This window comes from Sphaeramia orbicularis, chromosome 10 (genome assembly GCF_902148855.1).
Source record: "Sphaeramia orbicularis chromosome 10, fSphaOr1.1, whole genome shotgun sequence".
Taxonomy (NCBI): domain Eukaryota; kingdom Metazoa; phylum Chordata; class Actinopteri; order Kurtiformes; family Apogonidae; genus Sphaeramia; species Sphaeramia orbicularis.
The window spans coordinates 29,390,118-29,411,805 of record NC_043966.1 but is presented as its reverse complement, the minus strand read 5'-3'; the positions used below and the strand labels follow the sequence as shown (position 1 = coordinate 29,411,805).

Sequence of the window (21,688 nt, the reverse complement as noted above, 5' to 3'; positions counted from 1 at the left end):
CTACTCTTTAATATTTTCCAGACTATGCATATAAATGTTTCATTATTTGTCTATACATGTGTAAGTGTGCCTTTTGGTTCTAGAATTTGCCACAATGCGCGAACAGCTTTGAAATGACTCTGCAGACACTTCAGTTTGGTAACTTAATTTATTTGTCGTGTCACTGAGCAGACATACAGTATTTCCACATTATAATAGATTTCTTCCTCAGGTGTCTGTGGCTCAGGAGGAATCACGTCTAGCAGAGGCATTTTTGGTCATCATATTTGGTCCATGTGCAATGTTCAGGTTGAGTGTTCATAGTGTTTAATAGACGTAGCTGGCGGTGTACAGGGACTGCATGGAGGCCTGGTCAGCTGATCCGCTGGGTTTGTACTCTCCTTTGGCAGCCAGGCCATTGATCTGCAGGAAGCAACAGAGGGGGGAAGAGTCAGGGCAAAGTCAAATCCCAATGTTAATGATCAGCCGAGAGTTACGAGACAAAAGCTTTTTAGTATTAATCATTCACCAGTCAGTAACATTGAGTAACATGCCATAGGACGCATTTAAGAGTTAAACGCTGATAGGTAAAATCGATAAGCCTAAGATAAGCGTGTTATTATTTATTAGGGTCTATTCACACTATAGACACTCACCTTGGCCCTTGTGCAGAAAGCGTCCTGTGCAGCTTTTTTGTTGGCAGCTTTGCCCTGCCAGGCTGCAAGAGCTGAAGCCTGGAGAGCACGTCCGTAAGAGAAGGTCAGTTTCCAGGGGCGATGGAGAGGCACCTGGTTGATGGCGCTGAGGTTGATGGAGGCTTCCTCTTCACTCTGGCCTCCGGACAGGAAGCAGATGCCTAAAGAGACACAATGCGTCATATTTGAAACCAACTCTTAAGTGCTTTTCTTGAATACTTTGTAGACGGAAATCTGGTGTTGTGACTCTCACCTGGCACAGCAGCTGGGACGGTGCGCCTCAGAGCGGTCACTGTTGCCATGGCAACCTCCTGAGGGGTGAATTTCTTGGGGCAGGAGTGTCCAGCAGTAACCATGTTGGGCTTCAGCAGAGTGCCCTCCAGGTAGACGTGGTGGTCAGACAGAGCCTTGTACACTGCAGCCAGAACCTGAGGACAACGACACACAACAGATTTATTGGCAGAAATGAAACCTCGATGGATATCATCAGAAATGAAAGCCAGAGTTCCTGAACCAACCTTTTCTGTGACGTACTGGCAGCGCTGAAGGTCATGGTCTCCATCAGGCAGGATCTCTGGCTCCACAATAGGCACCAGGCCATTCTAATGACCACAGGACAATAGAAATATAGTATCAGTTAAAACATGAGTAACTTACGGCCAACACTTTCTGAGTAAAATATGACTGTACATACCTGTTGGCAGATGCTAGCATATCTGGCAAGAACATTAGCATTCTCTGCAATGCCAAGAGCTGATGGGCAGCCGTCTGAGATCTTGAGCACACACCTCCATTTGGCGAAGTCACACCCATCTTTCTTGTACTGGGCGCAGCGCTCAGAGAGGCCATCAAGACCTACAGACAAACAGAATTGGTATGCATTCGTGATTTTGCCCCATTTTTGCCTAAACTCGCAAAGAATTTCTTTCATATATTGTCATTTTGACCTTGTGTGGTGGTTTCGCCATCTGTTCCATTCAGACCAGCTGTGCCTTTGTCCACCTAAACCACAAAAACAAGTAAATCCAATCAATTTCTAAAGGCAAACTTGTACAATGTCTGCATTTAATTCTAAAAAGATTCAGCCTCAGTCTTGTACCTTGATGCCAACGACAATGCCCTTATCCTTGACGACCTGAGGGAAGAACTTGCCGTTGTCTGACTTCTGATAAAGCGTCTCATGGAAAAAGATCACACCACCCACACAGTTGGAGATGGAGGCATCTGAGGAGAAGAGGATGTCACGGAAGCAGCGACGGTTCTCCTCGTTGTTCTCCACGTTGATTTTCTGGAGGCGCTTCCCCATGGTGCCTTCAAAGACAAGGGCACAACAGTTATTTCAATCCCACGCTCTGGAGTCAACTCTTTACTAGAACTTAAAACTGAGACGCACCTGTTGATTCATCTGCGGCCAGGATTCCTTTTCCTGGAGCCACAATTCTCTGAGCAATGTCAGCGAGCTCCTTCTTCTGCTCCGGGGACAGTGAGGGGAACTGATGAGTCATCCTACAGGACAGAAACAAGTTATCCCACAGGTGTTCAGAAAAAAACTCAAGAAAGTATGAGGAAAATCTCAATCTCTCTGTCAGAGAAACATGTCGAACACAACCTGGCATCCTGTTTCTCTTACGCCACTTCTGTAAATATTTGGTTTATAATGGTGAACTTTGGCCTCGAAGTGATAAGTTCTACCACTGCAGTTCATAGTTCACTCAGAGATGTTAAGTGCATGCTGTTTTTTTCATTGATTTCTGTAAAACTGCCCTCCAAACCCAAGTGAACGAGCATACTTTGGCAACAAAAAAAAAATAGGATGACACTAAGGTGTGCAACACAGAATGATTATTAATGCCAGGTTCAACATGGATATGAATATTTACCATAGCACATGAAAGATTAGATTGTGATTCAATGCTTGACATGCACACTGCATAACCACACCTCTGCAACATACCTGTTCCTATACATAATATGTTGCATAATATCTTATTGCATGAACATCCCTCATGCATAAAGACCAACAATGTTTTCATCTTTAAGCTGCAGATGACTTTTTTCCACTTAAATACACAGATCCTTCTTCTACACTGCAGCTGTAACATCAGTAAATCTCATGTGTTGATGAAGTTTGCACAAAGTTGAATGTCTTCTAAAAATTACTCACAAAAACTGGAGGAAACTTACTTGAGTCTTTTTTGTGTCAAACAGCTATGACAACAGAAGTGGAGGCAGCCTCCCAGCAGTGACTGGACTGATAGAGAAGACCGATCCACGCACACAGAGTGGTATTTATCAGCCCCACAGTGGAGGAGAGAGGGAGGAGGAGGAAGAGGAGGAGGAAGAGGGGGAGGTGCCTGTGATGTGGCAGGGCGTGTGTGGCCCTGGTAATGCAATTGGCCTGGTGGGACAGACAGGGGCGGTGTCTGCACACGGTACGGCATCAATGCTCTATTGTAGACTCAGGGTTTATCCAAGGGGAAATAGTTTACACGCAGGGAACGCACTGTGTCCTGCAGAGTCAGTTCAACTCAAAGTCTGCATGAACGCATGTCTGAAGCAGCCCCACCCCCCTGCAGCCTGTGGCAGCACTTTAAACCAACCATGCAATGCTGCATTTCAGGTTTCGTTTGTCCTTTTGTTCTCAGATCTCTGCACTGGATTCCTGTTTGTCAGACAATACACTTTTAAACACTGCTTGAGTACAGGTCTCCTCATGGGGTAGTGCCCCATCTGACATGCTGGTATTATTTGAACCATGTGACAACTTCAGGGAAAGGCTTAACCCTTTGATGCATGAATTATGAGAGCCTTTATCAAGATTTTTTTTTTCCCTGAGTGTTTTTATGCGTCTTTAAGCATGAAAAAAAAAAAAAAATGCGATTGAGAATTTTCCTATGAACCTATTTTTCATGGAGTTCCAAAAATGTCCACTCAGCTGGACACCATGCGTTTAATCTTTGAAGCAACGAAACATGTATATTACTGATATATTGTGTGAAAACTATGAAATAAAAACATTTTTCATGCAGATAATCTGATGTTTTCTCACATTTTAACATATTCCAATACTAGTCACTACTCACTTCATGGAGATAATATGCAAAAACAAACAAACAAACAAACTTTTTGTTTAAAAAAAAAAGTTAATTACAGTCTAATAACAATAACAAGCCATTGATTTACGCTCAAACATGTTACTGTAGATCAGGTTTATCAAGAACAGCAAAGTTACAGTAATGGTATGAATTACAGTGTATGTGATGGTGCATAAGCGTCCACTGTGTTGGAACTAAAACAACAAAAAAAATAACTAAACCCATGAATATATGTATAAGAGAACAGCTTTGAACAGCTGTCCACTGGAGGGTTAAACAGGACTTAACGGGAAGAATCAGCGTTTCAGTTTCATGCAGCCAAGATTTGGAATAATCACTGTGATGATATTAAACAAGTCCTAAATCCAATCTGAAAACATTATTAGCTCTGCATGTGCCAACTGAAATTCTGTTCTATTTGAAATTGTATATTTTACTCTTTTTAACCCTTTCATGCATAGTGGTCACTACGGTGGACAGTTACTCACCAGCTCTTCTCTTGTAAATTTTTGTTGTTTTAGTTCCATATCAGCTAACACAGTGGACACTTATGCACCATCCTATACACTGGCATTCATACTTTTACTGTAACTTTGCTGTTCTTGAGAAACCTGATCTGCAGTAACATGTTTTAGAGTAAATCAATTACTAATTGTAATTAGACTGTAATTAACAGTTTTCTTAAACAAAAACTTGTTTGTTGTTGTTTTTGTTTTTTTTTGGCATATTATCTCCATGAAGTGAGTAATAACTAGAATTAGATTATGTTAAAATGTGAGAAAACATCAGATTAGCTGCATTAAAAATGTTCTTATTGCATAATTTTCCACACAGTATATCACTTTCTGATGATGGGTTTTAAATACATGTTTCTTTGCTTCAAAAATTAAACTTACGGTGTCCATCTGAGTGGACATTTTTGTAACTCCATGAAAAATAGGTTCATTAAAAACAACCTCAATTGCATTGTTTTTTTTTTTCTTTCAGATGCTTAAAGAGGAATAAAATCACTCAAGCAAAAAATATTGACTAAGGTTCTCATAATTAATGCATGAAAGGGTTCATCTTTATTGTTGCCTATGCATTTATAACTTGTCTTTTATTTTTTGAAACACTGTAACTCTTTAAAACCTGACGTGTCACCTCTGACACATCCTACACATTTGTAGTTTGGATGGCTGTAACTCTGTAAATGTTTGTGCAACTGGAAAAATTCCAAAAGTTTCTGAAACCTGAGACGTTTTGATTCATTGGTTTTATTGGGTCATTGCAGTAATTTCACTCATGCCTGTACTAGAACCTGGAGAAGAAGACGTTTTAGCAGTATTATAACATGCAGTATATTGTAAATAACTACTAGATTTTGAAAGATCTGCAAAAAAAAAAAAAAAAAGTGCTCTGAAAAAATGAGCAAACAGACTCCCTCACAGCATATTCTCTAACCTTTTAGTTTGTCAAAATAAGAACAAAGTCCAGGCTTAGGGTTTAAAGGGTTAAATTACCCTTTGTATGAATTGTGTTATACTAATACCCTTTCCCTTGCCTGGTGAAGGTGTATATTACATTACAGCTACATGTGATCTTTTCTCTTCGTCTTGTTTAAGACATAATGCTTTGCTTTTGTCAGATAGCAAGATGAATGTTGCAAGGAGTTCACTCATTTGCAGCCTGATCTGAGATAAGCCACCAAAAGAATCCTTTGTTAATGTCTTAAATCATTGCGACAGCGTCATTTAGAATTTCAGAGTCAGCCCAAACCTGTGGAATGTTTTCTAACCCATGTGGTCAGCGGTCAGACCAAAGTTATGAGATGAACTTTGTACCCTCTATAAATACATTTCATTTAACAGAATATCTGCTTTTTCATGCTACCTTGTGTTTTTACCTAAAGCGTCGCGTTGCTTGTCACTCACGTCATGCATAAACAAGTCATATCGATTGCTTAAAATGACCCCAAAAACTGTGTGGTCCCACCAGACCACACAGTGACGGCAGCAGATAATGATTTTAACCCACAGGCAGGGGTGGATCTGTAACACACACAAAGACAGGCAAACTTTTACACAACACGGACCCTGCACCCTGTTCAATGTACCCTTAGATATTGCTGATCAGAGTTCAGAACTTCAGACCCTTTTTACATAAGAACTGAAAGAGTCAGTGGAGGGCAAACTGTTCAGACATGTTTAGTTAGTCTCAGGAGGAAGTGAACTACATTTGAAGATACAACCAGAAGAATGCTGTTTGCTTGTTGTGACGGACAGATAATTACAGTTGCATCAAAACGTCTTGCAGCTTCAGGACATCCACGGATCAGTTGTGGGGGAGATATTACACTGTAGTAACACACAGAAACACTATAAAGACACAATATTTAGGTCAGGACATGTATGATTCAAGTCAAAAGTTTCATTAAATATTAGTTGCAGATTGATGTTTTGATCCAGCTTTGCACCTTTGAGAATGAGTCACTTTATATGTATCTTGCACACTGGACTGAGTGTTCTTTCATCCATTAAACTCATTTATAAACTGAATATTTTGCACTAGCTCACGCTGAACTATCATCTCACTCTTGTGAACTTTATGTCCTTTGCACTCATTCTCTATATTTATCCATAGAACTTACATCTATGTATATTACGCCCATTGTACATAGTGTAGATATTGTTAATACTCTGTACTTCCTGCATTTGCTGCTTATTACATTTCTGGCCAGATACTAAATTACATTTTGTTGCTGTGTACTTGTACATGTGTAATGAATTAATTGAATCTGACCTGATCTTTATAGAATTGATTTTAATTTTTTTTTACTCACCTCAATGGTCTCAGGAGAGTTGGTGTCATAGCCTTCATTCAATCTGAGTCACTAGAAGAAAATGTATGATTTTGCAATATATAAACATGATTCTGCTTTTGATTTTATCCACACTGAATAATTCCACACTTCTGGATTCTCACAGGAGGGCGGCAATGAGGAGGTAAATTATGATTATGGGTAGTGCTTATATCTTTGCATTTTGTGAGACTTTGTCTAACAATTAGAAGTGGAAAGGTGCTGCAGATTATCATTTAAACATGCAATCAGAAATTTATACAAACTGACCTGAGTCCAAATAATAAAAATAATAGTAGAAGTAGTAGTAGTTGTTGTTGTTGTTGTTGTCGTTGTTCTAGTAAGAGTAGTAGTAGTAAAATGAACTTGATGTGAACAAAATGCATATAACAAATATACAGTTGTGTTTGAATCAGGCGTAAATCATTGAACAGCATAACTAAAAAATAAGAGAAATGAATGTGCCTTAAAAAAAAAGTGAGTCTTTTTCAATAATTTTGGAAATGGACATAAATTTTCCAATTAATATATAGTTTTTCCCTTTGAAATTGAGGTTATTGAGCTTCAAAACAAATTATTCTTAATGTTTGATTTTTGGTAATGTTGAATTATGATGTGGCCACTAAAAATCCGTTTTTACCTGGTTACCTGCAATGCTTCGGTTGATCAGTACTATGGAAGTTATAATTTTACTTTTTCTGAATTATTTTACAATCAAGTCAAGTAAAAATGCTATTTGCATAAAACGACCCTTTATTTAAAAAGAACCTCTGAAAGCGGCATTAACATGATTTAAACTGTTGCCCCTCATGAAATGATTGTGACAATGTGATTTATTCTTCATAAAGTATAACTGGGACTCAGCATGTGAATATTGCACCAGGTCAAAGGTGATTACTCATGTGTATAAATAAGAATAAAAAGAAGAATGTGTATGGAAACAACATTATTCCAACTTTATGGGCAATTTTATGTTTGTGTTCTTCGTTATGAAAAAGATCTGAAGAAGACTGTGCTGAGAGAATTTTCAAAGACAAGAAAATATGATTACAGTTATGATTATGAGGGGTCTTCAGGACTGCAATACAACATGAACAATTTAAGTTGGATTTAAGTTAATGCACACTGAAAAACTGAAGGTGGGCATATTCAGTACAACGTGGAAAATTATTTACAGCACTAAAGAAACTGAAACATACTGATTTTTCTTTGCAGGGGCTTCTTGGGAGTCAAGGTGGATGCACATATAAATATAGTATAGAGTACTTAAGGGATATCGATATTATAGGAAGGATTTTTTTTTTGTTTGTTTGGTTGGGGTTTTTTTTTGTTGTTTTTTTGTTTGTTTGTTGTTTTTTTGTTTGTTTTTGGTTTTTTTGTTTTGTTTTGTTTTTTTCTTCTCTGCCAAAGCTCTGTTCACACTCCAGTCCAGTTGATGGCGGTAATGCTCCAATAAGTTGGCTTGCCAACCGCCATAAAACTACAAGAACAAGATGAAGACCAAACTGAAGGTGGCAGTAATGAAACACACTGAGGATGTCAGGATAAAGCTTTCCTCCACACCAGTAGGGGGCGCGATGGGAGTTGAAGGCCCTCCCACAACACCGATCCAACTTCCGCTTCCGAGAGGCAAGGAACCGCAACATCAACATCCACAGACTGATTCAGTTTATCACTTGAAATTTTTGCACTAAAATTGGTAAGACTTTTGTAAAGTAGAACTGGTTGTCCTGACATTGAAGAGAAAATTAAATGATTCAAAGAGTATGTCGGAAACGTGTTCTCCTCAGTACAACCACTGTACAAAGCTAGCATTAGCAAACGGCTATCGGTGCACTGACAGATTAAATCAGGTTGTGTTCGTTTTAAAATGTTATAGGAGGTCATTGCGACTTCGTGTTTTTTGATATCATATTGTGAAGGTTAGTACGTTTTCAGAATAATCTGTAAGGAAAGTATTTTAAACCACTCAGCCAGCATGAGGGCCAACATAAGATCTTCATTCGCCAAACAGAAAACGTGAATTCACCAGACCCCCCTCATTACACATCGGTCACATTCTGCTTTTTCATGTCTGTGTTTGTTCCAGGAGTCTGAGGATGTCGGGACAGAAGCGTCCTGCTGACCCCAGCGGTCCTTCGTCCTCCGGTGCACCCCCAGAGAAGCGTAGAGAGAGGGAAGGAGAGGATGGGGGACCGGGTGTCAGCGCCGCTGCCGGGGGGAGCACCGCGGTGGAGACGGTCATCAAACTGGGAGGAGTGTCCAACTCGGTGAGATACTTGGAACCACCAGTGCCTCTGTTAAATAACACCAGGTGCAAAGTATATCTGTTATGTTAACTCTTTTTATGTGCTCCATGTTGACTCTAACCCGGTTTCAGGAGGAACAAGACATCAAAGCTCTCCAAGCAAAGAACAGGAAGCTGGGTGAATCTCTTGATCAGAGACAGGTAAATTATTCTATAAAACTCTTTTAAACCCTTTAGAGAATTAAATAAAAAGCAGCATTTCCATCCTTCCTTGTTTGGATAAAAATGAATCTTTTGGCTTGTTACTTTTCAGGTTATTGAAGATGAATTGCGAGAGCGAATTGAGAGATTGGAGACTCGCCAGGCCACTGATGATGCCAGTCTACTGATCCTCAATAGATATTGGAACCAGGTAGACACTCTCTGTTTCAAACTTACTGAGTTAAAAAATTGTTTCATGTTTAGTATTGTGGTCTTCTTTCTTGATAGATGCAAACATTGATTTGTGGTGCACTATTTTTTGCTCCTTGACTTTTAGTTAGATGATAACATTCGGCTGATCATCAGACGTTATGACCAGTCGAGCAGAGAACCAGAGAAATCTCCAGCAGGTGAGGGACGCAGCTTGAAACCAGAAACTCCAGAACCAGATGGAGACTCCAACCAGGAAAGGGCCAAGGACAGAGGTAAGGGCAGAGGATTTTAACAGGGTGTTAGTGGTCCTTAAAAAGAATCAAGAAATCTAAAAGCCAATGTCAACAAAAAATATACAAAATGTAAACAATGTAATGAGGCTTTCTTGCTTTGTAATAGTCTGCTTTTGGGAGGTGGAGTGCAACTAGAATGCACAGACATTTTAGAATAGAATCCTTGACAACTTTATTTAACTTATGCAATAGGTCTAAACATACAGCATCTGCAGGCTATAAAATTGTTCATACATAGGCACATACATAACTCACTACGAAGGATTCTGATAGGCCACTCTAAAGCAGCCTAAACCAACCAACCTAAGAAACATATTACACAAGTCCTTTCATCTCTGTTCTACATACTGTAACGTACGTACATAAGACATTCTCATTAAAACTGAAAAACTAAATTAAAACTAGTCAATTTCTGAAATATAAACAAGAAAATACCTGCTTGTATCACAACACTGTTCTCAAAATGCAATCATATCCCCCCCTTCAGTACAATCAACATAGAGCCAGTAAACACTAATGCAAACTATTCAGATTCTTGAGAATTCATCAGAGAACGCCAAGCTTGTGTGTCATAGTATGGTGTTTGGACTAGAATGCATCTCCTCCTCTTAGAGAAAAATAGCGTCTTCTAGAAGTTAAATTGTCTTAGTTTTCTTTACGTTCATGTAATGTAAGCAAGCTCAACAGGCTATAGTGTGTATATCAATATCTATATATATATGTGTATGTTTTTATGTAGAACAGTGGATTTATTGCTTGGTTGGAGTTTGTTAAAAATAAAGATTTAATTTCCTCTTGTTTAAACGTGCTTAATCTGTGTGTATCCCTAGAACAGTCTGAGTAGATTATGATACAGCTTCAACATCTTTTCTTTAATTTAGACCCATATTTTCTTTGTCTTGTTTCTTGCAGGCCACCAAGGAGAGACAACAAACTCCTTTCTGGCTACACTTGCCAGCAGCAGCAGTGAGGAGATGGAAGCAGAACTCCAAGAGAGGTTGGAGTCCAGCCACAAGCAGGCCAGTCGTGTGGTAGAGATATACGAGTGTCTTAGGAACACTGTGGATCAAATTAAGGCTGAGATGGACTTTGGACCAGGTAAAATCACAAAAGAGGCTTTGTGCAAGAATATGGTGACATTGGTGCAAAGGAGTAATGCAGATAATTAAATGAGTGGAAAGTCTTCATAAATTTAAAGTAGTGCTGTTGGTCTTTCCAGAGGGTTGTTTGTGGCAGGCAGCGTCTAAACTCAACTCCCTCCTGACCAGTGAAAATGAGCGACTACAGCAGCTGACAGAGGACTTAAAGCAGAAGCATAGTCATATGACCAGTGAGGTAGGAATTATACGTCATATCCTTGCAGGTCCAGCTTCCTTTGTAAGGTTACCAAAATGCAAATAAGTCATCTTTGTCTTGTATAGTCGCGGCCTCTGGGACGTGCAGCAAACAAGGCGGACCAGCGTGTCACTGAGCTACAGGCTCTGATTGAGGAGCTACAGTGGGACATGGAGAAGATCCGACGCAGAGAGAACAGACTCAATGCGCATCTGATTGAGATACTGGAGAGGGTGAGGATTGATTGGTTGTTTATTTCAAATATCAACATTTAAAATCAATACAACAAGAAAAATCAATATAAAAAGAAAATATATTCCAAAAGGAGCGCGATGAAGTTCAACTTCTATTATACTTCCTCCCCCTTACCCTGTCTTTTTACTGACCATAAATTCCCATGTCAGCTCCCGTAAGTAAGTTTAACAAATCTTTTAAGGATAATGATGGTCACTGTCGATGCTGCTGCTGCTTTAGTGTAAAATCCTATGTTGTGGTTGAAATATGTTCTGACTCTCCCTGTCATGTCCCAGGTGAACAGTAAAGGCTATAAGGTGTGTGGGGAGGCCAGCAGTGTGTGTGGAACCATCACCATTAACAAAAGAAAGGTGAGGATCTGATTACAGTTATATTAGATAAAGTATTGTGTTAAGGTTTTCTTTTTATGCCCTTTTCACTTTTCTAGTTGGTGACATTTCTCCTTCATTTCCTTCTCTCCCTCCAAGTTTGAAGAAATGAACAGTGAATTAGAGGAGAATCGTGAGCTGGCTGATAACCGCCTCATTGAGTTGCAGAAGCTGCAACAGGACCTGCAGAATGTCCACCAGGAGAACAACAGCATGAAGGTACTCTTATATTTACAACGAACCATTATGTTAAATGTTTTCTTAATTGTCTTCACACACACTGGTATCATGATTTTAAGACTCATGCTAAGTTGATCATACTTGGGATATGGCATTTACATGGGTTGCAGAGAAATATATGTAACCATGCCATTGTTTATACAATAGCTACAAGTATCCTGGGTTCTAATTACTCAGTGCTGTTTGTGCAAGTGTCTGTGATCACTGCAACTCAAAGAAGTAATTTAATCTGTAACAGTCTGTAATGATTAGCTTAGCCTTAGTTATAAGTAACCAAACATTTTGTTGAGGATTTTGTAAATATGAAAATTGCAAAATCAGAAACACTTCTTGTGTTTTTATGTTTGACTACATCATAATGTTGCTCCACTGTGTGTTTTGGGAAGCCACTTTGCAGCCATCCTAACTACCAGGTGTATTGAATTCTTTCTTTAAAAAAACAAACAAAAAAAAAAAAAAAACACTAAATTGTCCATGACTCCAGAAGTGCGACACTTTGCTTCTGTTGCCATTGTCTGTTTTTCTGTTCTGTCACTTGGCTGAGGCTGTGTCTCTGCAGGTAGTGGTCAGAAACCAGGATAACCTGTACACATGTAACACGCATTCCAGCTTCTCTCTGCCTACTCAGGCAACCTTTAGTTTTTTCAAAAGTGAGAATTGCTTTTCCAGTTTTTTTTTTTTTAGATCTGGACATGATGTACAAACACAAAAATCATTTGAAAAACCTAATCCTAACCAGGAAGTCAATTTAGATAGATCCATTGGGAAATTATCAGTTAATCAATACAATACAAAGTAGCTTAACTATTGAAAAACACCCATAAAGGTATTAAAGCCCCATTAAATCAAATGACGATATTGTAGCATGTCATAGATGTGTTCAACTACAAATATGGTTAGCAAATCTTAATGTGTATAATAGTAACCCTGTAAATTAGCTCAATTTACTATGAACTGCATTGGGTTTCTCTTTTGAGCCATTCAGCTTATTATCAAGTCATTAGATCTGTTAAACATTTTTAGTTTATTTGGCCTCCTGCCTCTCATTCTTTCTCTTTGTCTCTCAGGCTGAGTTGTTGAGTCGGGCAGAAGGTTTGGTAAAAGAGACATCCGAGTATCGCTGTCTGCAGTCCCAGTTTTCAGTACTCTACAATGAGTCTCTGATCCTCAAGGCCCAGTTAGATGAGACCCGCGCTAGACTCAACACTACAAGAACAGCACGCCTTCGACAGCTGGAGCACATGGAGGTAAGTGTCTGTGTTTACGAGTCAGTATGTGTCACAGTTGGTGTGGTATCTGTCTTATGCTGATGTTTCTTTGTGCAGAATGATGAGGTGGCTTTGCAGAGGAAGGTTCGAACAGAGGTGTTTCAGCTGGAAGACACACTGGCTCAAGTGAGGAAGGAATATGAAATGTTGCGCATTGAATTTGAGCAGACTCTCGCAGCCAATGAACAAGCAGGTAAATAATTGAGATTCTTGCTTTTTTCAGTGAATGAGAATCCTGGTAGTAGAGCTTGGATTCACAATGGCTTGTTTGCAAAGTTAGTTTTGTAAATGTTTTTGTAAATTGTGCACTCAGTTAAGAACTTATCAGACCACACCCACCTAGTGTGGTGATATTAATGTGTCCTTCCTCAAAATATAACTAACTCTATAAGTAATACCTTGTTTAAAGCTACACAAATCCTGTCATATGTGCGTTTGGTTTTTTTTTAACCACTATTGTCTTCTGTTCTCTCTTTGTCTCTCAGGGCCCATCAACAGGGAAATGCGTCACCTGATTAGCACACTACAAACCCACAACCAGCAGATGAAGGGAGAGGTGGTGAAATACAAGATGAGACTGAGGGAGACCCAAGCTGAGCTAAACCAGGTGGGTCAGAATGGGATAACAAGGCTGTGTTCAGACTACAGGACAGAAGGAGTAAAACCAGTCAGATCTGAGCAATAAATCTGAACTTGGCCCAGGTTTTCAATGTGAGAAAAGCCAGAGAAACACAATCCAAAATAGTAGCTCTAAACTTCATCACACATTCTGATGTTGCCGCAGGTCCGTTCATCCAAAGGCAGCGCCATCCTCCAATCACAGTCAAGCACAGAGATGGATGTGAAGGAGGAGACCACCTCTCCTTCAACACCAGCAGTTTCTGGGGAGCCTGTAGTCAAGACAGAACCTGACAACGGCTCCTCTACACCAAGCAGCACCGGTAACAAATTAAATATGAAATAACTTTCATTTATTGAATTATGCTCAACTATTTTTTGATCGCACAATGTTTTCAAGATACAGTTGGATTGTCCTCCCTCAATGTGTCCTGTCTGTGTTTAGGTGCCTCAGTAAAAACCGAGCCTGGAGTTGAACCTGAGGCCACAGTCAAGGAGGAGGAGAAAGAGGAGAAGAAAGAGAAGGAGGAAAAGAAGGAGAAGGACATTGTAAAAAAAGAGGAAAAAGACAGAGAGCGGGAGAAGGAGAAGGAAAAGGAGAGAGAAAGGCCGACCCGTAGCAGTGGGAGTAGCAGCAGCAGCAGCAGCAGTGTGATAAAGGAGGAGAAGGAGAAACCTGGGAGCAGCAGCAGCCAACCTGAGGAGTCGGCAGCAGAACGCCTGTCCATGGTGGGAGGGTCAAAGAGGAAGGAGATGGAGCAGCTGAAGATAGTCCGAGCAGAGCTCAAGTAAGTCATCTAGAACTGAGATACTGTTTCCTTTTATTATTTTCATGAATAGATGACTGAGGTTCCATGAGCTCTGTAATGGATATTTTAGTCTTTTAATTTGTATTTACTGTTATGGCTTCCTTCTACAATCCGTTTAGCTATATTTATTATTGCTCAAAATGTGCAGAACAAGGTTTGATTCACTGAAGTTACATTCTTTCAGCAGATTAGTAAGATAGTAGGTTTAGTAGTTTTTCAGCAGGTTTGCAGCAAAGTTACTGAACTACAGAAAGGATGATTTTATGCAAAAACTTATCCTTGATGACAAAGACCCAAATCTGTTCACCACTCTTACAAATAAAGTCATGCAGATCGACTCCCTTATCAAATCACCCCAGTCAGTCTAGTATGATACATTTTTCCCGAAAAAAGCTATTCATTCAGTGAAAACTCCTAGATTTTAGCATTTAACAATATACTGCATATTGCAGGAAAAATGTACAGTATTGCGCAGCCCTAACTTTATGTATTAACTAGAACTGTGAATAACCTATTGATAGAATGGAGGCTTATGGCCTAAAGAGTTGTGGAAGTTGAAAACTATTTCAGCTTTGCACTGTGGTAATAATCTCTCTGAAATCTGGAATCTCTCAGAACTCTGAAAGCAGTTTGTTGTAATAATCCTATCATTAGATGACTAGTTCAGTCAACACTCCTCCCGCCAACTATAAATTTCCATTTTTATAGTCCACCTCACTTTGGGAAATTACAATAACCTCCAAACTACAACTACACACTGAACATGGCAAGGGTTGATGAAAGTTTGCAGGAAGAGAGGACCTCTGATTTTCTTTATCAGGCCTTAAGCCTTCTTTAACCATCCCAGCTTGTTTCTCCATGTCCAAATGTAACAAACAGCCAACCCCCATTGTCACTATTTTGTAAATGCGCTGTTCCTGAACCATGAGTTTAGCATCACTTAAGACAGTTATGATTGTTTAAAGAACTACAAACAAGCCAGATAGTTTTTTTCTTGCTATTTCAGACTGAATAGGTGGAGTCAGACCTTTCTAAAGCACTGACACAGCACAAATTAAATGAAACCTATGCACAACTACAGCTGAAAGTAATGAAAATCACAACACAAGCAGTCAGTTTTAAGCGAAACGTGGTTGAGGGGCACATATACAAACATGTATCCTAACAGAAGGCTTCTTTATATTAACCAAAAGAGGTACTCCGTTAGACCATACATAAGCTAATCGTTTTGTGTATATACTTGGTTCCTACAATTTCACGGTCAGAAATCCATTAATAAAAATATCTGTTTGCTAGTTTGTTTGTTAATATTGATGTCGTTGGTGATTGTGGTGAATAAAATTGTCAACTGTTACTGTCCAGGAAAGCCCAGGAGTCCCAGAGGGAGATGAAGCTTTTGTTGGACATGTACCGTTCTGCACCAAAGGAGCAGAGGGACAAAGTCCAACTCATGGCTGCAGAGAAGAAGGCTAAGTCAGAGGTGATCAGCACTGCACATCCCATATTATAGATATCCTTATTATGATATTTGCTCAGTGTTGCAAAATAGGTGTGATGAGTGTATTATCAGCAGTTTAGTTTATTTCTATAAAGTGTCATGGTAGCATTTCCATAATAAAAATGTGCTAATTTCAGGGAGAAGAGTTGCGACAAAGGCTGAGGGAACTGGAGGAGAGAGAAAGGAGAGAGGGCAAGAAAATGGCAGATGAAGAGGCCCTTAGGAAGATCCGCTCTGTGGAGGAACAAATAGACATCCTCAACAAGAAGCTCTCTATTGCAAAACAGGTATGAGAGTGGATGATAATATTTTATTTATGCAAACACCGAACCCTTTCCCTGTCTTTGTTTTCACTCTTATTGTCTGTCTGCCGTCACTGCAGGAGGAGGATGCACTGCTCAGTGAGATGGACGTGACGGGCCAGGCCTTCGAGGACATGCAGGAACAAAATATCCGTCTGATGCAGCAACTCAGAGAAAAAGATGATGCCAACTTCAAGCTGATGAGCGAGCGGATCAAGTCCAACCAGATCCATAAGCTCCTAAAAGAGGAGAAGGAGGAGTTGGCTGACCAGCTGCTCACTTTAAAAACTCAGGTGAGTCACTAAGCAACTTCACATTCTGTAAACTACAGGGATATGAGCTTGTACTGGCTTGTTTTATGACATACTGTTCAATTGCAGTGATAACTCCTTGTTGTCAGGTTTAACCATGTGTGAATATTCTCCTACTATACTTTATCATTGGTTTTCAACTGGTTTGACTTCAAGACCCACTATCACCCCTCAATAACAAGCCGTAACCCAAATTGATAAAAGTTAAACTTCTCAAATTTATTTCATAAAAAAATGGTGTGTTTTGAACCTGAGATAATACAGAATATCACAGTATGCCAACACAAAAGACAAGTTTAATGATGATAAACCAAACTGACCAGCAGGTGGTGATGCTAAATATGGAAATAATCCCTTTAACACTAAATTAGGTACATTTTAAGCAAAACTCAAATCTGCACTCAGTTAAAAATTAAAAGTATATTCAGTCACTTATTCAAGCATTAAGCACACTGAGGTTTTTGTCCTCAGTGTAGGTAAAACCATATCTGATGCAGTCAGTGTAATACCTGAGTTTTGCCATGATATGAATGGAAACTTTTGGGTCTTCTTTTAGGCTGTGAAATATGTGGTGTTAATTAGTATTACAGCGCATTACCGCCACCTACTGTTGGGGAGTGTGAATGGGCAATGCTCAGCACAGGATATGTTTCTTAGCATTATTTCTTGCACAGGCTGACGACCCACTGAAAACAGGTTTGTGACCCACTTTTGGGTCACGACCCACCGGTTGAGAATCACTGCTCTATGCCATTTCACAAAAAAAATGTCATTGTGAAACCAAAAGTACTTGATACTCTTGTAACCCCTGCTCCTTTCACATTTATCTTGTCTAATGTGAGGAGTCTTTGTTTTCTTTCATAATTTTTTGGGACTGTGTTCTTTAAATTTGGTAGGTTGATGCACAGCTGCAAGTTGTGAGGAAGCTTGAGGAAAAGGAGCGCCTCCTGCAGGGTACCATCAGCACTGCAGAGAGAGAGTTGGCACTAAGGACACAAGCTTTGGACATGAACAAACGCAAGGTACAGTAAGACTTCACGATGCAGAACAGAACCTCAGCAGCAGATTAAACACACTGACATTGAGGTCTTGCCACTTGTTTGGTCTTCAGGCTCAGGAGTCGGCACTGCTGTCGGAGGAGGTGAGGACTCAGCTGGAGCAGGTTCAGCAGAGGCTCAACTTGGTCAGAGAGGAGGTTGTAGAAAACAGTATCTCCAGGGAGAAAGAGTCTTTCAACGCCCGACGAGCACAGGTAACCACACTAAAGACAAAGTATACAATGGTGGAAAAATGTTTTTGGACACACCTTGCACTTGTCATGTATTACATTAAGAATCACTCTTGAGTCATTGAACTCTGCCAAGTATTGTTCCATTCTCCAAACCCGCATGCTCCTTCTGCACGTCCACTGTTCTGATTAAGTCAAAACTGGATGTTTCAGCAAGATAATGAAGCACATCCAGGGTATGACATATTGAAACTGTCAACAATTTAGTTTTGTTATTTTTTCTTGTTAACAATAAACCAAAAAATCATTTACATTTGTTTGTGTCTGTCTGATGCAGCCACACCTTTTGAAAGCTTAAAAAAATCTGAAAATATTTCATCATAATATTTAAGATTGTGTAAAAGTTTAAGGATGTCCCAAACCTTTTTTCCATGCTGTGTGCATCCATGAGAGGAGTTGATGTTCTGTCTCTAATCAGAAAATAAGAAATGTAAGTTAATCAAATTCATGTACTATCCACGACTATGATATTGATCTTTGACATCCAAAAGCTAGACATGTCTTTCAAATTGATGTTTGTTCACAGTTTGAAAAAAAAATCAATCAAAGCATTCTAGAGATATCAGTCTCAGGAGTAAAGCTGACCTTTGACCATTTGGAAGAAAATGTCATCACATGATTTTTTTTGTCATATTAGGTATTTTTGGCCAAACACATGTTTTTTGAGGTCACAGTGAGCTCAGTCACCAAAATCAGTACATCTTCCAAGTCAGTGTTTGTCCAGTCACTCCTGACTTAATGCATCAGATAGACCAGTGGATCTAAAGTACATGAACTATCTACACACTGTTCATCAGGGAACATCTGATAATAGCTAACTAATAATACCAGGTTCTAAAACCAGGCACTGGCAGCTTGACAAAAGCTAAATCACAGGTAACTGAGTCGAGCTGAGACATGCTGGTTCACACCTCTGCGACATTTTCTTGCACCATCCTAAAGGAGTTTTATTGTGACGTGAAAGAGAAACTATTTATTGTGAAACTGGGCTTTAAAAAGCAGAGAAGGGAAAACAGTGTCCACGAAAATTGATCAGTGCAGTTTTTAGGATATTACGTAATATATAGTTATACAACTGTTTTGAAAGGATGTGTGCTGTGATCTTCATTGTGTATTTGATATAATAATAATAACACAGCTGAGCATTCTTAGAAAGAAGTTGCATTTTTACATCCTGTACATGGATTAGTTGTTCTAGTTATTGCTGATCTACAGTAATGAAGATAAATCCTAAAGATAAAGTATTTTAATGCAGTTAAGAGAGGAAACACAAATTAGTTTTAGTCCGACTATCATAAGACCCATGAGATGACGTTTATTAATTAAGATTAGTGGTTTGACCCTTCTCTTTTCCTTCCTCTTTAAGCAGAATTGTTATTTGCACTTTCAGTATTTTTTTGGGCTAATGAAGCAACAAGAAATTCCACACTTCCATTCCCCCTGTGCTATACATACATTGCATTGAGAAGAGGTGGAATAAAAGCCAAATGAGGAATGTGTCAGGCTTCTTTCATTCACAGCTCTCACCTCTGTGTTTCAGGAGGACATATCCAAACTTCGGAGAAAGATTGAGAAGGCCAAGAAGCCAGCTGAGAAAATCAGCAACGGAGATGAGATTCTAAATGAAGAAATCAATGAGTACAAGGTGAGTTGATGTTACAGAAAAATTAATAATAACAGGGTTTGTACAGGTGCTTGAAATCCTTGAAAATGCTTGAATTTCAATGTTGTGTTTTCATGGTCTGGAAAGTGCTTGAATTTTAGTTTAAGTGCTTGCAATTATAACTCTATGATATGATTCATTTTTAATTTTAACTCTGCCAGGTTATGGAAAACCAAAGTTACTTACAGAGGTGATACATTTTGAAAAATAAAACTGTCAAAAAAGAAAATGTGTTCTCAGGTCAACTCCGGGTAAATTTTTTATCTTAATCTTTAGTTCGGTTTGAGTGTGCCTTAAGAACACCAAGTGGCTTCCCTTTATTTGGATAAAACTTTGTTCTCCTTTAGTTTCTAAACTTTTTGCTATTATTGAATATAATTATAGCTGTTAATAGCATAATACAATGTACATCATTGCGATAAAAAGTGAAAAAAATAATCATGAGTGTATATATTCCTGTAGATTTGCATTTTATCCCAGTGATAAGGAGCTGTGCTGGAAAAATTTAAATGACCCTTAAAAGTGCTCAAATTTTGATCTTGAAAAATGTGTAAGAACCCTGAATAATTTCCAATTCCACTGGTTTTAGTGACACCGATGTTCGTAGTATCTTGCATTTTTGTTTCATTATCATGTACCATCACCACAGTCAGAACAATGACATTTTCAGGGCAAGAAGACCAAAAGCCCTGCACACAGACTCTGAGCTGAACAGACCAAACAGAACACTCATCTTTTAGGAGAGGCAGCTCTAGGCCTGTCAGTTATTACATAATCACATTATTGCAATCATTTGAAGTATATGTAACTATCTCCTTTCACTTGTGTAAAAACAGCTGGATGATGCCAACGCAAATGTCATGTTTCATCATTTTCCACCTTTTGAGATTTGACTGATTCAGCCTCTTTGTTCATGTCATTATCGGCCTTTTCTTGGTGTTTTTCAGTAATAGGTTACTTCGTTACTTGTGCTGGTGGCATAAAATGAACAGAAAAACACACGTCTAGGGCTTATAGAAGCTCTTTATAGGATGTAGTCTATTGCTGGTGAAGTACAGTGGAGCTTGAAGGCCAGTCTCTTGAATCACATGTACTTAGTTGGCCTAGATATTTGTGTCCACTCATTAAGACCCATTCAGTTCAGGACAGAATGGCTGCTCCGGTTGTTGTTCAAGCTATTCAGACCCTCTCTCTCTCTGGCTCCCTCGTCCTCCCCCTCTCTCCCCTGCAGGCTCGTCTAACGTGCCCGTGCTGCAACTCTCGAGTGAAGGATGCAGTACTGACCAAGTGCTTTCACGTCTTCTGCTTCGAGTGCGTCAAGACACGCTACGACACTCGCCAGAGGAAGTGCCCCAAATGCAACGCCGCCTTCGGAGCAAATGACTTCCATCGCATTTATATCGGCTAAGACGCACAGTATCCTCACTAATACTGGGGATGGAAGAGTGGGGGGTGGGGGGGCTGCCTGGAGCAAGACTCACCACTGTGTCCAGTCCCGTCCTAGTCTGAGTACAGGACAGTATCAGTGTGAGAGTCCACTCATTCCAGCCTTGTAAGGCGTCCTGAACTGATGCTATTTTCTTTTTTTTTTTTTTTTTTTTTTTTTTACAATATTTGAATGCATCTTCTATCCAGTATCAGCTTCTTCATGTACGAATTAGGATGCAGGAAGAAATACAGAGAAATATGATTCTCTTGGCATCACATACAGAACTTTGTGTGTTTCTCTGAGTGTGTGGGTGTGTGTGTGTATGTGTGTGTATGTGGGAAAACAAGCAATTACACAAACCAGCACACAAAAATAGTACAGAGAAAACAGCATTGCTCCTAATATAGTGAACATTTGTAAAACGTGGGCGTTTATGTACATACTGTATGTCATTGTTTTCTTTTTTTTTTTTTTTTTATTTGAGAACAGTCTCTTCCTGCTCCAATCTGTCCTGAATCCTGTAAGATCTTGAAGTGATGCTGTTATTGTGTTATTAAAACTGATTTCACAAGTTCACTTTTGTGTCATTTCAACACGATCATCACCTGAATGACAAATAAATCTGAATTATCTCATCATTTAGTAAACCACAAATCCCAGTGTGCAAATCTATGTTGATCCTCGCCCAGGTCTCTTCTCTCCCCCCTCCCCCCCCCCCCCCTCCTCCTCCCTCCTCCTCCC

At 39.4% G+C, this 21,688-nt stretch overlaps 2 protein-coding genes across 2 annotated transcripts; one reads left to right on the top strand and one right to left on the bottom strand.

Annotated features, from left to right (window-relative positions):
* Positions 1 to 131: 131 nt before the first annotated feature.
* On the bottom strand, positions 132 to 2,986 carry aldob (aldolase b, fructose-bisphosphate). Its single transcript, XM_030146246.1, has 9 exons — positions 2,859 to 2,986; positions 2,068 to 2,180; positions 1,774 to 1,985; positions 1,622 to 1,676; positions 1,369 to 1,529; positions 1,193 to 1,276; positions 928 to 1,102; positions 636 to 835; positions 132 to 402 (listed from the first exon to the last, which is right to left on the bottom strand). Exons 2-9 carry the CDS (start codon positions 2,177 to 2,179, stop codon positions 307 to 309), a joined length of 1,095 nt encoding a protein of 364 aa, XP_030002106.1. The 5' UTR covers position 2,180; positions 2,859 to 2,986; the 3' UTR covers positions 132 to 306.
* Positions 2,987 to 8,210: 5,224 nt separating this feature from the next.
* rnf20 (ring finger protein 20, E3 ubiquitin protein ligase) lies at positions 8,211 to 21,523 on the top strand. The gene is made up of 22 exons (XM_030145238.1): positions 8,211 to 8,307; positions 8,698 to 8,878; positions 8,989 to 9,057; positions 9,170 to 9,268; positions 9,395 to 9,542; positions 10,476 to 10,661; positions 10,783 to 10,898; positions 10,985 to 11,131; positions 11,429 to 11,503; positions 11,621 to 11,740; positions 12,829 to 13,008; positions 13,087 to 13,222; positions 13,515 to 13,636; positions 13,814 to 13,970; positions 14,093 to 14,435; positions 15,819 to 15,936; positions 16,092 to 16,241; positions 16,337 to 16,549; positions 17,464 to 17,589; positions 17,679 to 17,819; positions 19,396 to 19,500; positions 20,750 to 21,523. Exons 2-22 carry the CDS (start codon positions 8,708 to 8,710, stop codon positions 20,924 to 20,926), a joined length of 3,099 nt encoding a protein of 1,032 aa, XP_030001098.1. The 5' UTR covers positions 8,211 to 8,307; positions 8,698 to 8,707; the 3' UTR covers positions 20,927 to 21,523.
* The last annotated feature ends 165 nt before the right edge of the window (positions 21,524 to 21,688 follow it).

Bases quoted from the DNA above. Each gene is read 5' to 3' on its own strand.
- aldob (XM_030146246.1), bottom strand. From the start codon at position 2,179: ATGACTCATCAGTTCCCCTCACTGTCCCCGGAGCAGAAGAAGGAGCTC. The intron at 1,277-1,368 runs GTATGTACAGTC...TGTGGTCATTAG, and splicing joins ATGCTAGCATCTGCCAACAG to AATGGCCTGGTGCCTATTGT. The intron at 836-927 runs GTGAGAGTCACA...GTGTCTCTTTAG, and splicing joins CGTCCCAGCTGCTGTGCCAG to GCATCTGCTTCCTGTCCGGA.
- rnf20 (XM_030145238.1), top strand. From the start codon at position 8,708: ATGTCGGGACAGAAGCGTCCTGCTGACCCCAGCGGTCCTTCGTCCTCC. The intron at 14,436-15,818 runs GTAAGTCATCTA...GTTACTGTCCAG, and splicing joins ATAGTCCGAGCAGAGCTCAA to GAAAGCCCAGGAGTCCCAGA. The intron at 16,550-17,463 runs GTGAGTCACTAA...TAAATTTGGTAG, and splicing joins TGCTCACTTTAAAAACTCAG to GTTGATGCACAGCTGCAAGT.